Below are 16,476 nucleotides of genomic sequence, written 5' to 3'. Positions count from 1 at the left end.
CCTATCCAGTCCAAATTTTACCGGAGGGAGCGTCCACAGGCTTCCCCCTACGGGACTCAGGTGCGCCTGCATTCTAGGTGTCAGGGCGCGCAGGAGGAAGGAGCAGTTGGTCTGGAGCTGGGCTGCGGAGTAGGCCAAGAGGGGCTTCCTTTGGGTTCTCCAGGGCCCCCTAATTCAGGGCCCATGAGTGTTCAGGCAGCACCCAAGCCCTTTCAGCTGTAGAACCTCTTTCATTATTTTCCCACTTGAAGATCCCATATTTTGAAAGCTTGTTGTCCCCATACAAAGTGCCCTGGTGAAGAAAAATTAATTTTTCAATTTGCATCATATTTCACTCATTCATTCATTCATTGAGCAAACACTTACTGAGCTCATACTGCATGCCAGGCATTGAGCTGTCCCCTGGTAGATGAGAATGAATAGTCTGGTCTCTGCCCACAAGGAGTTTACCCTCTAGCAGGAAAACATGCAGGCACATAAGACCCCCTACAGGTTGTGCAGTGTGTGCTCTGTACTAGAGGATCTGGCTGGGGCAAGTAGGCACGGAAATCCAGCCTACCTTTGGCGCTGCTCGCCAAACCATGAGCCCTGGCTCAGGGCTGCACTTCTCCAGGACACTACAAGACACCTTTGTCTAATTAATCCAAAAGATTCATATGGGCTATTAGTGAACCTGCACACAAACAACGATAATACAATGAGTTACAAGTCTTTTCGGCAGAGTCTGGAGAGGCTTTATGGAGAGCACTATTTGTGCCGAGCCTTGAACGATTTGTAGGTATGCAGGGTTTGTCGGGGTCAACAGCAAGGAGAAGGGTGATCTCAGTAGATTGCCCGGACGTGTGAGGAAGCATTGCCTCATCAGGAAACCTGAGACGTACAAGTGCTTGAGCGACAGGTGCCAAGGCTGGACCTGAAGCCAGATGGGGAGGCAGGGCCACATCAGGAGTGAGGTGTGTCCATGCAAAGGCCTCTTCTATTTCGTCCATCGATGAAAGGGACCTAGTGATTGGGTGTGGAGAGTGAGATGGCAGAGGTGCCATTAACCAAGACAGGGAACACAGGAAATGGGTAGAGGGTCAATGATGAATTCAGAGCCTGTAATCAGCATGAGAAATCCCAAGTGACCAATCACACAGAGTGAGAAAATTCAATGAAACTATAATTTCTCTACTATCTCCATGAATATTTTCTTAGACCATGAGATTTAGAACTTAGGAATTTCTGCTAAGACTAGTTCACAAATATTTGTTTAACCCACAGTGCACACTCCTGACCCTCGTTGTGTTTAATAAATGGGAATCAATGGAAAGGAATTCCATGGCACTTACTTCCCCAACTACTCATTTGTCAGATACCATTTGGTGGGGATGGTGTTGGTTATCTGTTCATTTAAATATCCATGACTTCTCTCTCTGTGTTTTAAGGTCCACATGGACAGAGGTCAATTTATACCTCCCACAAGGTTTTGCTCACAGTAAATCCATGATAAGTATCTACAGGCCTGTTAGAGGAATTAGATTTACTAACTAATTAATGTCTCCTTCTAAAGTCTCGTTAGGTCACCTTGATTAAAATGCACCTGGACCTATAAAGACAGTGTGGAACATCACCACAGTGGGAATTCCTGCATCAAGGGATAACTAGCAGAAAAAACTCTTCAAAATATGCATTATAAGCGGTAACTTCTTCCCCCATGGATGGCCCTTGGGAAAAGATGAAGAGCACATGCTTTTTAAATGTAAGGATTTAAACCCCATAGAAGAAAACCCAGTAAGGAACAGTTCAGGATGAGAACTCTCGGAAGGTCAAACAAGATATAACTATCCTGGGTGGATATAGCACAATTCTTCCATATCTAAAGACTGTAAAATATCACGCCAGCTCTGAAGGCTAGGTGTTTGGAACAACAGTAATAATGCTAAACTTATTGAATGATGTGTTAGACCTCGTTTTAAGCACTTTGCATGTATTATCTCATTTAATCTTCTAAACAACTTTGTAATGTAATTACTAGTACCTATCCCAATTATTCAGATGAGGATATACAGATACAAAAGTGGTTTCGGGGAGCCAGCCTCGTGGCGCAGCATTAAGTTCATGCACTCAGCTCCGGCAGCCCCGGGTTCAGTGGTTCAGATCCTGGGTGCAGACCCACACACCACTCATGAAGCCATGCTGTAGCAGGCATCCCACATATAAATAGAGAAAGAGGGGCACAGATGTTAGCTCTGGGCCAATCTCCCTCAGCAAAAAGAGGATGATTGGTGGCAGATGTTAGCTCAGGGCTAATCTTCCTCAAAAAAAAAAAAAAAAAGATTTTGGCATATCTTGTCTGGAGTGATCCAGAGTTATACCTCAGGTTTAAGAATTCACCAAGAACAACATTCACTGAGTACCAATTATGTGCGAGGGCACAGCCCTAGGCGCAAAGCCATATTCAATTCAAACAAGGTCCTTGTTCTCATAGGGTTATATCCTAGAGGGGGAGATAGTCAACAAGGAAAGCAATAACTAAACGAGATGAATGAATTGGGGTGAGTCCTCTAAAGGAAATAAGGTGCGAAGAGTGACAGGTGCACTGGGGGTAGAAGCCCGGAGGGCCTTTCCCAGGAGATGGTGCCTGAGCTGAGTCCTGGGGGTGAGAAAGAGCCAGCCACATGAAAAACCAGCAGAAGAGAGTTCGGGCAGCAAGTTCCAGAGTCTTGAGGCAGAATTAAGTTGGACAAGTTTGAGGAACAGCCAGGAGGAGGCTGCTGGCTGTAGCAGGGAGAGTGTATGTGTTGAGGCTGGAGTGGTAGGCCAGACCAGGCCACCCACCCGGCCCTCGTTGGCAAGGAGTTTGGATTTTATTCTAAGCCACTGGAGGGTGTAAGCAGGGGAGGGAGGTGATCTTGCGATTTCAGAGGATGATGCTGGTTGCTGAGCGCAGCATGAAGCACGGGATGTACGAACAGAAGCAGGACGTCAGCCAGCAGGCCGCTGCAATAGTCCAGGAGAGGCGCTGGTCTAGTGGACGCGGTGGGAGGAAGAGATGAATTCAAGCTAGTTCTTGCTCTCGAGGCCAAGAAAGGGGCTAACCACGCCTTAACAGCTGTTCTGTTTGTCGCTCACAAATATACCCTCTGAAACATGACTGTGGAACAGCTCTCAAGGACCATTAGTCGTTTTGACTTGGACTATCCTGTTCTCTGTTGCAGGCAGCAATTAAACCTTCCTTCATTCCACTAAATAGTCACAAATCATTTCAGTAGCTCTGCCTTTTAATCACTGAAGAGTCCCTTTTTAGACACAGTATGTTTTTAGGATCATTTTACCCACTTCCCAAAGTAAAGACCAATCCAAAGGATACAGCACATTTACGGATGTTTAATAAGGTAATAATACGAGTCACTACTTTGTATATTTTTGTTAGCACATGTTGATTTAATGGTAGAATTAAGTAAAAACTTAAAACATTATTGTTAGACAGTGAGAACTGAGCGGCAGTGCAGAGGGCCTTACATCAGAGATTAAACTACGGAGCGGACTATTGTATGAGAATCTTCTGCCAATTCCCTCCCAGACCACAAGGCACCTCAGCTGACCAGCAGGTGGAGGGGAACTGGGGAGACCAGGAGGGGTGCCTCAAGGCAAATATGGAAAAGACATGGCACCAAGGGGTCCATCCAGTGCCCATCTCTTGTTCTGAAAATTTTTTTTTCATTAAAGAAAGTGAAAATATAGTACCAGTCCTCAAGTGCCTTCCTATTTCCCAGCTGACAGTCCACTTTGACAGCGGACAACACTCTCTGTACCAGAAGAGGAGAAACTGAATTACTGAGGACGTGGGAGAGTAATATTTAATGACATGGAAAGATGTTCGTGATTAGTTATATTTGGTAAACAAAAAGCAGGTCAAAACAGTATATGCAGTATAATTGCATTTTTGCTTTTAAATGTGTGTTTGTGTGTGTTATGTGTACAAAAATGAGTGGAAGCATACACTCCAAAATGTTTACTGGTTATCTCAGGAATGGACTTTTGAGATATATAAATTATATACATATATTTAATTTCTTGGCATTTTTGGTGACGTTTTCATAAAAATAAAAAACAGAGTTTTAAAAATTAAAAAACATCTTTTATCTTTAAAAAATAATTTTATCTTTTTAAGTTTTATTGCATTGGAAAAACTTTCTCCCTGGGACCCCCCCAATTCATAATTAACTCTTGCTTCTTATTTCTTAACTTGGGTCAGCATTTCATTCATAATAATCTCCAGACACAGCCATTTTCAAAAATTACTGGTTCTCTGCTTTGGCAAATCAATGCTCCCCCATTGTGACTGCAGTTTACAAACTCCTCTGTGCCATCATCCTGCTTGGCAAGAAGCTCCGAGATGAACACATAAACTCTAGCCCACACTAGGAGAGAGGATTTGCCCTGAATTTTCCAGGCTGGCATGTTAGCAGACTGTTTTGTGGAATGTTTAACAGCAATTGCCATAAAGTGAATTTACTGTCTCTTAAGTCCATCAGAGCACTGGGGGACAGGAAATCTTGTACAGAAATGCAACATACAGAGCTAAGTACCAACCAGGAAGCAGAGGGAATGCACTAATGTGTCCAGGCTGTTAGCCGCCACGGAGACACGCGTCTGCCTTCGTCGTGATTTATCATCTGGGTCTCTAGTTACTTTATTACCACGAGAGAGTAAAAGAGCCAAGGATTCAACTGGTACTGGCTTCAGAGACAATCATATGCACTTTAAAACACTTCTCGGCCCACGCTATGAGAACTGCTATTCACTGCTACCGTGAAGTGAGACTGGGAAGGCTGAGAAACGATGAGACTCATGTTTGCTTGAAAGTTTGAAAGGCCCTCAATCATCCATGTCTAGAAAGACTAAAACGCCCTCCCATTTGCAGGGACTGCTTGCCCTCATGCTTTGTAGCCACTTCCAACTCTCCAGGGTACAGTGTCCCATGCCTGACACGAGATGATGCCAGACTTCTTAGAGAACACCTTTTTTTTTTTTTGAGGAAGATTAGTCCTGAACTAACATCTGCCACCAGTCCTCCTCTTTTTGCCGAGGAAGATTGGCCCTGAGCTACTGTCTGTGCCCATCTTTCTCTATTTTATATGTGGGACGCCGGCCACAGCATGGCTTGATAAGTGGTGCTAGGTCTGTGCCTGGGATCTGAACCGGTGAACCTCGGGGCCACCAAAGCGGAGCATGGGAACTTAATGGCTAGGCCACAGGGCCAGCCCTGAGAACACTTTTTTATTTTTATTTATTTTTATTAAGGTTATAAAAGTTAACATCCTTGTGAAATTACAGTTGTACCTCATTATTGAGAACACTTTTTTTAAGTAAGAAGGACATGTATTCATTTCGTCTCCAGTATGTATACCGTTACATTTTAAATGTTAAGTATTATCTCACTAATAAGAAAAAGAAATACATTGGGGTTGACCAGCTTGAAACAGAGCTGCTCTTCAATTCTACAATGTAAACATGTCAGGAAATAGCCGGAAAAATGGCTTCAGTGTATCTTTTCTGATGGTAGGCGAAATGGACTCAGTCATGTAAACTAATCTCTTTTGATCAGAGCCAATCTTACAGATCTTTTTTACACTTATGTTACAGCCCACATTTCATGAAGGGTGATGACAACATTATTATCAATGAAGAAATCCCTCCTGATAAAATTATACGGTCATGCAATGAAGTTCTTCTTTTTACTTTTTCCTCTAAAAGTATTTGTTTTGAGGAGCACATTCTAATAGTTACAGCGGTGTGGTGGCTTACAGAAGATTCAGGTTAAAAGGTTAAAAATAACAAAGAAAACCTACCATCCCTAAGGACTTTGATAGACCTCATCTTACTAACTCTTTGGGCATGACACTGTGACTCCGACTCTGCAGAGTGGATCTAGGCTCCTGCTCAGGATCATACAGCTGCTGTGTCACAAGGCTGAGATCTGCACTCAGGCCTCTTAACCAGGATGTGCAAATTGACTGTGGAGTGGAAGAGCCAAGAGGGTCTCTCCTCCTCTCAGACCGAAAGAGCTAGGGCTTGACATAGACAGGGTATGAAAACAGTCTGCTTGTCTCTTGTGCCTCTTATCATCTTTGTTTATGCTATTTTATCATCTGGGTAAAACTAGGAATCTAGAACCTGCCTTAGGTCATCATGAAGAAAGGAAGAAACAACAACACCTGTTGCCCAACTGCGTGTCTGCAACGATGCTGAAGAGCACCACCGTTTACAATGAGTCAGCATGTGAACTTCCGGGAGCTCTCAGGGGGAAGTAGAAAAGAGAATCCAAGCCGACCCCTGAATTTCTTCAACAACCTGTCAGTGCTACTTCTTGCTCAACCAAACCTAACACTGTTACGCGCCGCATAACAACGTTTTGGTCAACCATGGACCACATATACAATGGTGGTCCCATAAGGTTAGTATCATATGGTCCAGGTGTGTGGTAGGCTATAGCATGTAGGTTTGTGTAACTACACGCTGTGATGTTCACACAACAACGAAATCACCTAACGACGCATTTCTCAGAAGGTGTCCCTGTCGTTAAGTGACACATGATTGTATACCACCTTGTCCTTGGCCTTTTACAGATGAGGAAACTGAGGCCTAGAGATCAAGTGATCTTCTAGGTCTCAGAGTTAGCTGGTGGCAGAGGCAGGACTAGAAGCCTGGTCTTCTAACCCCCAACCCTGAGCTCTTTCCAAAATGCCACTGCCTGACATGTGTTACAGATGATGGTGACAGAAATCACAATGGCAGCCGCCATCGACTGGATGCTTACTCAGGGCCAGGGTGAGCAGCCAATGTTTTACATGAATGATTTTGTTTAATCCTCAGAATTACCAACCTACAAGGCAGAGGAGGAAACGGAGACTCAGAAACATTAAGTAACTTCTCCGAGGACCCCTGCGAGTAAGTGGCAGAACTGGGACACAGCCCAGCCTCTCTGAGGCCGAGCTCCCCGTCTATACCAAGTTGCCTTTCTCTGCTCCCCAGGTTTGGTGAAAACAGCAGTGATTAAATGTGAACAAGTGACATATCTGCTTATCGTTACGGTTTATTCCATCTACTTCAGGGGCTTTACAAAAACAGATTTCGAGAGAAAGGTAACACAGTTATTCTGCCCTTTCCTGTCTCCTTGATGCAAATCCCTAGGTTTCTCAGAAAAGTGAAACGCCTTACTCAGACAGTGTAAATCTGCTTTGAGATACAAATGTGTGTTTAAGGGGAAAAAGAACATGATTCAGGCCTAAACAAAATAGATTAGTTCTTTAAATAATGGAATTACAGTCTCCCAAATTTGGAACATCAGTTGTGCTGGGTAACACTGTTACCTGAGCTTGCACTCGCCATTGCTCCCTGTAACTGTGTTCTCAGCATCCTTTTTCTCATGTGTTGATTCTTACAACATAATTCTTAAGAACTAGTGCCTTGCAGTTGGCAAGAAGAAAGCCTTGATAACAGGTTTTTAAAAGTCATTTGTACTTAGAGAAATTTAGGATGACATCTTGGGGCACCTAACATCACTCGGGAAGATCATTTAACCTCTTCAAATTACAGTTTTATTATTAATAAAGGCAGCCTGAGGTCCTTTTTACCTCAAAAATTCCATATTATTACTCCCGATCAGATAAAGGAGTTCTAAAACTAACTCGTCTCCATTCCTCTTTTGCTCATTTGCTCCCTCCTTTTCTTTTGCTTCAGCTCCAGTTATCTCCATTCAACCCCAAACACTTTTTTATTCACAAATACTACCTTACCAGACTCTTACATTTATTAGTGGCAGCAGTAGAGCAATTTTCTTCCACTCCAGGGAAATGGATCATCTTATTATGAATGAGGATACAATGCAGAGAGCACTCACACGATTTGATATTCTTTAGAATAGTAATTTTTAGTGAAGGGATTCTAAGTATCTATTAACATAAACTTAAACTAGAGCTTCTGGAAACATCTAGATTAGAGCCACAATCATAAGAAGCCACAAGTATGAGGACCAGCATCGCTTTACTAAAGCTCACAAACGCTTTGGTTGTGTTGCATTTTGTATTTTAAGATATGTATGTATGTATTTTAAGCATGACCAGGAAGATCTTTTTTTTTTTTTCCCTCTCATTTAGAAAGGTAATCAGAGATAAATTCATTCTAAAAGCTTTTTCCACCCTCCCAAACTTTTAACATAAAAACAGTAGTTACTCAATATCTACGAAAGTTAAAGGTTTCCGCTAGAACGCTGTAGTGACAGTAAAGCAATGTTCTCTATTTTACCTGGGAAGGGCGGTGATTTTCCCCCATTTCTCCACACAGAATCTTCTTGGGCCGTTACTCCCTCGGAGAGAAGCAAATCCTTCATAGGGAATGCTGGAGGTGCCTGTGACAAACTATCGACCCAAGAGAACAGAAGGAGAAGGTGAAGCCAGGAGACCAGCTGCCAACAACGGCACGGCGTCATCCATGCGCAGTGCTCCCGAGGAGGAGCAGCACGCTGCTCGAGGGAGGGAAAGCTCGGAAGACCAAACTTATGGATGTGGAATAACCATAACACGAGAATTCTGACAAAGAGCCGGAGAATACCAAGGAAGGATTGTGCATCATAAAGGGAAAGGGGACGGGGAGGGTTTGTAGAAGATAGAGCACCCTGTATAGCTGACAGCTCTGAAGCTTAAACCATGTATATTTCTCATTATAGATTAATAAAGTGGATATATCAATTAATCTAAGTCTACCTAGCATCCATCCCCCATCAACTCAAGGTGAATTAAAAAAAGAAAAGAATTTATGGGCCTGCAAATTTGAGGGCCAGATTCTTGATCTAATGGAGTTAAGCCTGGTCTACTTGTAAGGCTCTGCTTGAACCTCCAGAAGGCTTCCTCATGTCTGATAATTTTTTAGCTGCAACGGACCAGCAATTGCCCTGGGTGACCAGAAACACAGCAAGAAAATAACGAGTTAGTTTTCACAGTGTTCTTGAACTTCACTGTTATCTCAAATTTGTGGAAAGCTGGATGGAGGAAAAGATAGGATTCTTTATCAAGGAGCTGGGTCACTTCTCATGAGATTGAGGACCATCTCTTTCTGTTGCTAGGGATGCTGGCCTGCAGAGACCTTGGGACCTCTTGTTGAAGGGACCCAACTGCCCTGAAGGCAGATGTTGTTCCTGGGATTCTTGAACTGGAGTTGGTACTTCCTCACAACTCTAAGGAAATGCTTGGGCTTGGTTGGGGATGTTCTGCATAGTGATGAAGCCACAGAACCATGCAATCAGAAGAGTCTGGAAACAGTATATACCACATTTGCAGATAAACATGGGATGTATTTATTGAGTATATTTAGCAATTACTAAAAATATGCAGTTCCAACAATAATTATATTAATGCATTAAAAAGATTACAAATGGCATCTTACCTGTAACAATCGTAGTCGCTGTTCATTGTTGAATCTTTCCACTGCAGCCCAGAACCACCGAATTACAATATGATTGTCATGATATCCTACAAACCAATCATGAAAGGCCATATTACTTTGACTTTTCTATCTTAAGCCACCATGACGTGCTGACAAAAGATCCCCAGACATAAATCATCATCTTAGATTCTTTAAAGGTTGTTTATAATTTAAGACTAATGAATAACACTGTAAAGAGGATCATATGTGTCAAAAGTCAAACAAAAACAACAGTAAATGAAACCAAGAGGTCTCTGTTTCCATGCAGTGGTCAGTAAATGAGACTCGTGGAGAGAAGAACAACAAATGAGTTATTTTAACCATATCATTTCTGAAAAATATAATCGCTGTTACTAGAAATGCTTAACTCTTTCACTCATTCATTTAAGAAATAATTTTTGAGTACCACTATGCTAAGCACTGCGCTCAGCTTGAGGGTACAACGGCAAAGAAAATAGACCCTCACAGGGTTTCTGGTAAAGCAGAGACACATTAACCAAACAATTATACAAATAAATACATAATTGCAATCTATTTTAAAACAACATAGAATGTTCATATTTTAAAGTCAGATTATTTTATTAATAAAAAGGGAAAAGTAATTTTATTACTAATATTCCTTCAACTAATAAACCCCAAATAATCATCAACCTAGATGTGACTTTTATCCTATGCTTTAGTAACATTTAATAAAATCCTACTGGTGGATTAGGCAGTAGTTGTGAATTCCAAAACCTTTCAATGAAGAAAAATCAAGATGAGAGAAGGCTGGCAAGGATTAAGGTATAATTACGGTTTCAAGCCAATTAATTGACATATTCGATGTGCATGAAGCTACTCTAATTCTGAGTCAATAGAAGTAAGTCCAAAATAGAAGGTGGGTAGAAATTATTTTAATTCAAATTTTTTCTCACATGTTTCAGTGGCTGAAGGATTTGGGGGGAATCCTGCCTTACTGGTCACCATGTGATCAGGGATGGTTAGTGCCCTTTGGAGAAGAAAGGGATCCAAGTAAAGGGTAAGTAAGACTAGCCTGGACACGGTGATGCAGAAGCTCCATGTCCCGCCTTTGGCAAAGACTGGCCATTTGGTGCTGAGCAAACAGCTTCCTTATTTATGAAATAAGTACGTTGGCTCTTTATAGCTTTCAAGTTTTCTGAACTTACGAATCGGCCCTTTTCTGCCTCTCCTTTGCTGTTTGTGCCAAACCTTTTGGAGGAGGAGGAGTGAATGTGTCACATCTATTCTCTATAAACAGCTGCTCTATGAACATATGGCAAGTGGCACCAGAGCCGCCCCTTCATTCAGTGCCAATAGTTGGGTTTAGCAAACATGGCAGCTGGGTGTCTCGCCCTTTTCCTGTGCCCTCCCCCCAGAGGTCTCCTCCCGAGGATTTCATTTGATACAATTTACAATAACCACGGAAATAGGCACTTGATTAGTCATATACAGTGAATAAAAGTTTATACTGTGTAAATACAAAAGTGGCTGATTTGATTAATGGTATCGCTATTAGAATCTCCTCGGGGGAAGGTATAAACTAATAATATTGATGGTAAGATGTAAGTTATGTAGCATGCTGGAGAAATTGTGTTCTAGTTTGTGAAAACAATTTGGTTAACAAAGTTATAAAAACCAGGCCATATATGGATTATACATGGAACCAATTGGAAAAGACATTACAGCAACCAGACTTCAGAATTAGCAGCAATGGAAACTGCCATTTAATAATGGAAACTGGAATTTAATATCACCTTTCAGAGAAAATGGCTGAGCAAGGCCAGCCGTGGCAACAGTGATGAGCTGGAAGAGCCAGGCATGGGCAAAAACAGAAGCAATTTAGCAAATGTCAAGGTATTTTTTTACTTCAAACTTTTAAAACTGTTTTTAAAAAAATCCGTTTCAGTTTACAAATAACTGGAGAAGTGTTCAACTCTCAGTTTATTGTGCTAAGTGATTAATTCAGTGACTTAAAAGTTTGTATTTTTCACTCTCCAAGTTCAGAACCACTGCTAACCTCTTACACATTGAGTTAAAAAACCAAACAGAAAACAACTTAACTGCCATGACTCCCTGAAGAGTTTATAACACTGCAATACATTTCAGAAAATGTATTCTTTCTTTCCTAAAAATTATTGGCTAAAGCTTTAACTCTGGGTTACCATCAGGTTTCTTTCTAAGTGTATTAATTCATCCATCAAATTTTATTGGCTTCGATCCCAATTACTAATTGAAAATTTGTACTGACCTACAGAAATGCCACTTCTAAAGCTTCCCATGTGGTGAAGCATCCTATAGTGCAGTTTGCAACTAATCTTACAGCCATTTCCTTTTCGGTCAAGCTTAATGCTTGAATTTAGAAGGGTTTGTTCAATACACTTGAATTTTGAGAATCGTGTCTTTTTCCATTCATGTGTTTCAACTGTGAATTACAACAGGTAAATAGTTCAGTGAAACGCAGAAAAACTGTGCCTGCTCCTCAGGAAGCTCAGCGGGTGTGCCTCTTCAAGGTAGAATAAGGTAGAATAGGTGGAGTTTGACCAGCTGCATGTGAGCTCCTTGGTGCTTCACTGACAGCACCATAAAACAATTAATTAGTGTTCTTAAGGTCACATTTCTTCACCAACAATTAAAGAGGTATGACATCCTCAGATGGTGTGTAAACAGTCCTTCCTCCACTTGACAGATGAGGTAAGTAGGAAGAGAAGGAATGTACCTTGCCTGAGGTCTCAAAGGAGACGGCATCAGACCTACGATCAGAGCGTAAACGCTTCTTCCTGTCCTGCATGCAGACCAGCATGCTGACCCACTGGCCTCCCTTTAATCCAGCCATCTATAAATCAAATTTCACCTCCTCTGTATTCTGTGTTGTTTCTCCAATCACTTAGGTCTATTTCTGCTGTGCCCGCGATGACCAGTTCTAGTTCTCTCGCATCAAAAACAGATACCAGCCTGGCGTCCACCACCTGTGGAATAAAAAGAAGACAGGGCACGGCTTAAGAACCTGGAGAAATCTCAGCTCCGATTAAGCCTCACCAGAGAAGGAGTGCACAAGGAGGTCTGGCGACACTCTGGATGTACTTCCTGTGGGCACTCTAAAGACCGGGAAGCTCTCTACTAATGGAAGGTATTTTTAGTATGAGGTTGATGAGATTTTTCTCAACAGAATTTTGTTTTATAATTGAGCACTGATTAATCCTGTCTCTTTCTATCTTTTGAAATAGATCTAGTGCTCCTACAGAAGAAGTCACATGGAACCCTTGCAACAATTCATCCTGACCCACAGATACGATCATTTCACAAATCAAGCATGAGATGTGATTACCCGTATCTAAGCATGAGCAAGATGCATGACCTACATGTTATTAGTGGTCATTAAATCCTCAAATGCTACTTGAATTCAGGTCATTTTATTTCAGCGATCTCTTGTAACAGGGCATTGAACTTTTTTGGTGTTCTTAAAACATACAGGATAAAATACTGGAGTTTTTAAATTGAAAGAGATAGGATAAACACAGGATAAGAAAAATGAAAATATTGCACACATAGAAAGTACAGTAAGATGGACAGTGGTATCACTGATATCAGACTGCAAAACCCCACTCCTGTCTGCACCTCGTAGAAGCCGCGCACTAAGCTCTCCGTTTGTTGCACCACGCCCCTCTCAATCCTCCACTTCACCATCCTCTCGATGTACTCCTTCTTGTTCTTCTCTGTGACCGGGATATTGGCACCTCCTGGTTTTAATTCTCGCTCAGTAATCTGAGATTAAAAAACAAAAGGGCTGACCACAAAGCAATACTCTCGATGTTATAAGAACACTGCTACCAATGAGCCGAAATGGGTCGGCTACCTGGCCATGTCCTGGCCCGGACACATCCCACAAACAGAGGCAAGCGCCAGCATGGAGCCCAGGCACACGCCGACGCTCAGGAAAAAGCAGACATTGAACTGATGTCTGAAAGCCTCAGTGTTAAAACTATATATATTGCAAGTGCTGAAGGTTAAGTTTTCAATCGCAACCAAACAAATAAGTCTTTTAAAAGAAAAGAAATTGGCTCCAGATTCTGGCCCACTGTTCTTTGAATGTTTGACAAAAACACATTTTCACAAATTCCTCTAGGCTTCAGAATCAACTACATACAGAAGCCAATATTTCAGTAAAGATTTACTTTAAGGAAGCAGAATTACATTCAAGCGAATGTTAAATTGAGAACTCTTGCAAAACACGAGATTCAGAAGACCAGCCAAATATTAATGTCTAAATAAGAATATTACATATGAACTAGTACGGAACTTCTGAAAGAAATCTTTTAACCAATCCTTCTACCAACTTTGAAAAAAACCAGTATGTTTTCAGACCTTTAACAAAATATTGTTTACTTTCCCTCAGCTTCAAAACAATTTCAGTTCTTAAATATGAATGAGAGTAAAGCACAAACGCCAATTAAATAATTTAATATTCAACTCTGGGGTAGTATGGACTTTTAAAAACTCTATTTTATACAAGGCACCTTCTAATATTTTACGTGAATATTTTAGTTGGATATAAAATGAATATTGCTTAGAACATACAAATAGTTATAATCTGTAAATTAGAACATCTTAATCTGCAGTTGGTATTAGAATAACCTTTGTAGCCAAGATTATTGTAACCATACATAAACCTGGGTTTAAATCACCCATCAAGCCACAAAAAAATAAGCATCTGATCTCAGCCACTGAATTAATTTTTCACCAACCAATAGGCTTCAATTAACACACATAGTCACCAGTTATTCACACACACACAGACCTGCCCGAAAACTTCTTCATTCACAGTGAATGTGAGGTCCAGGATGTCGTGGATATCATTGTCTTTCATCCACTGCAGGCTCTGGTGGAACTCCTCATCAAGGTATTCTAGATCACTCAGGTCACACAGGCTAAGATGACAAACAGATAGAAACAAATATGTAGGCATGGCTGTAAGCAAAAACCCAGAATTATGAGAAAAGAAACTAAGAATTCAAGACAAGAACAAGATCAACTGAATAGGCAGTGATTTATGGAACGTTCTTAGTCAAATTCACCAACCAAACCAACGAAATAATTCAGACACTTGATATAAAATTTAAAAATCCTGGGTATAAAAAAGGCCTCAGGAATCACTCAGTCTGTCCTTTCTTTTACAGACAGAGAACCGGAGGTACAAAGAGTGGCTGCCATGTGCACAGTTAGCCACGATTAACGCCAGAGCAGGAAGTGGAACTCAGGTTGACAACTTGGGTGTAGTATTCCTTTGACTCTGTTATACTACTTTAGAATATTGTCCTCCTAATTAGAATTCTTTGTATGTTTCTATACTGTACTTTAACTTTGTTTTTTTCCCCAAAGACTAGATTCTGTGGTCCACGTTCACATCCATCCCCTTTTTCTTCATGGTTCTTACTCTTTCCGTGATTCTGAAAATAGCAGCCACAGAATCTCTCTACAATTATAATGCTTCTCTATATTTCTCTCCTCTTTTTTCATTGCTGAGCAAGGATTTTCATGAGGTGGAGTTACTATTATATGGCCCTGTCATAAGGAGGTAGTAATTGATTTGCTTTAGTTGTTTTGAAATTTCCTCTCATTCGCCCAATTTTCAAGGTAATTTTGTTTGGTTCAGTCTAAACATTTATTAGGCATCAAGTATGTGCCAGGCATCTTAATAGCTACTTAATAAACTGTTACTGCCTTCAAGGAGCTAATGGTCTAGCGGGGGAGACAGGCATACAAATAGATAAGTTAATATAAGGTGATAAGTGATAGCCTAGGGTGGGCCACAGAGAATTTGTGCACTTTTTTACACTCCAATTAAAAAAAAAAGATATGGTAGATAAAGGGAGCTCTCACAGCAAACATGGGGAACGTTTACTTTGACCTGGAGATTCAGGAAAAGCTTTTGGGAGTAGATCATACCTACGTTAAATTTTGCAGGATGTTTCAAAGCTAGAGAGGTAAAGGGGAATGGATGAAAAGGAAGAGAAAGAGAAAAAGAGAAGGGAAAAGGAGAGACAACATGAACAAAGCACAGAGGCTAGAGTGTGCAGGACACTCCAAACACATGGGCAGGACCAGAGAGGCAACCACAAGGCAGAATGTCCAGAGAAGAGACTGGGAAGGAAGCTGGGAGCAGGCCTTGAATGCCATTCTAAGGAGTTTGGTGATGCAGAACTACTGAAAGGTTTCAAGACAGGGAATGACCTGACCAGATGCGAGATGCGACTTTAAATTGTTTCTCTGGAAGTCACTGTGTAGAGGATTACTTAAGATGGGGGAGGCTGGGTTATCATTAGAGGGTGGAGACCAATGAATAGACCACTACAGTAATCTGGCCAAAATAAGGTAAGAGTTTTAATGAGAGCACAGCTATTAAGGGTGGAGGGGAGAAGATGAATTATGAATTATTTAGGAGGCAAACGTGCAAATTAGTAAATAGTTTTTTGGTGTTATAAAGAGGAATATCTAAAATAGGGATGGCAAATGAACTCATATTGCAAGCCAGTCCCAAGGGCTATAAGTTGAAAAAGATTCCTGAGGCCACAAGGAATTAAGCAGGAAAACGTACCATAAATGACTTGGAGTGAGCTATACCACAGGAATGGGGGGGCTGGGGAAGAGCAGAACATGTGTATGTAAATACATATCCCTGTTTGAGGGTGACTCCTGATTTCTGACCAGAGCGACTTGAGAACTGTGGCTGGGCACGTGGGAGGAGGAACATTTTTAGGTCAGGAGAAAGGGACGACTTGTTTCAACCACGTTGATTTTGAGGTGCCTGTGAGACACGCAAGGGGAGATCTTCAGTGGAATGTTGACCACATGAGCCTACAACGCCAGGGAGATCAAGACTGAGGGAGCAGGTTTGAGAGTCACTAGGAGACGAGACAGGTGAAGAGATTTCCCCACGAAAGCATAAAGAGAAAGAAAAGCAGGGGGCCAAGAATGGAAGCTTCTGGAACACGGAGGTGTAAGGGCAAGACA

General features: G+C 41.5%; 1 protein-coding gene across 4 annotated transcripts in view; it reads right to left on the bottom strand.

Moving 5' to 3' along the window:
* Positions 1 to 16,476, bottom strand: part of LOC124233480 (E3 ubiquitin-protein ligase HECW2) — a 218,417-nt gene that overhangs the window by 8,177 nt on the left and 193,764 nt on the right. For all 4 annotated transcript variants that reach the window (XM_046650597.1, XM_046650601.1, XM_046650600.1 and 1 more), the window contains exons 23-27: positions 14,264 to 14,393; positions 13,084 to 13,230; positions 12,320 to 12,434; positions 9,430 to 9,515; positions 8,293 to 8,405 (exon numbers count right to left, since the gene is read on the bottom strand). In XM_046650597.1, the coding sequence (XP_046506553.1) occupies positions 8,293 to 8,405; positions 9,430 to 9,515; positions 12,320 to 12,434; positions 13,084 to 13,230; positions 14,264 to 14,393 (591 nt within the window). The remainder of the gene's footprint in view (positions 1 to 8,292; positions 8,406 to 9,429; positions 9,516 to 12,319; positions 12,435 to 13,083; positions 13,231 to 14,263; positions 14,394 to 16,476) is intronic.

The sequence above is a fragment of the Equus quagga genome, unplaced genomic scaffold, assembly GCF_021613505.1.
Source record: "Equus quagga isolate Etosha38 unplaced genomic scaffold, UCLA_HA_Equagga_1.0 203_RagTag, whole genome shotgun sequence".
In the NCBI taxonomy this organism is placed as follows: Eukaryota; Metazoa; Chordata; class Mammalia; order Perissodactyla; family Equidae; genus Equus; species Equus quagga.
This window is presented reverse-complemented; position numbering and strand designations above follow the sequence as displayed.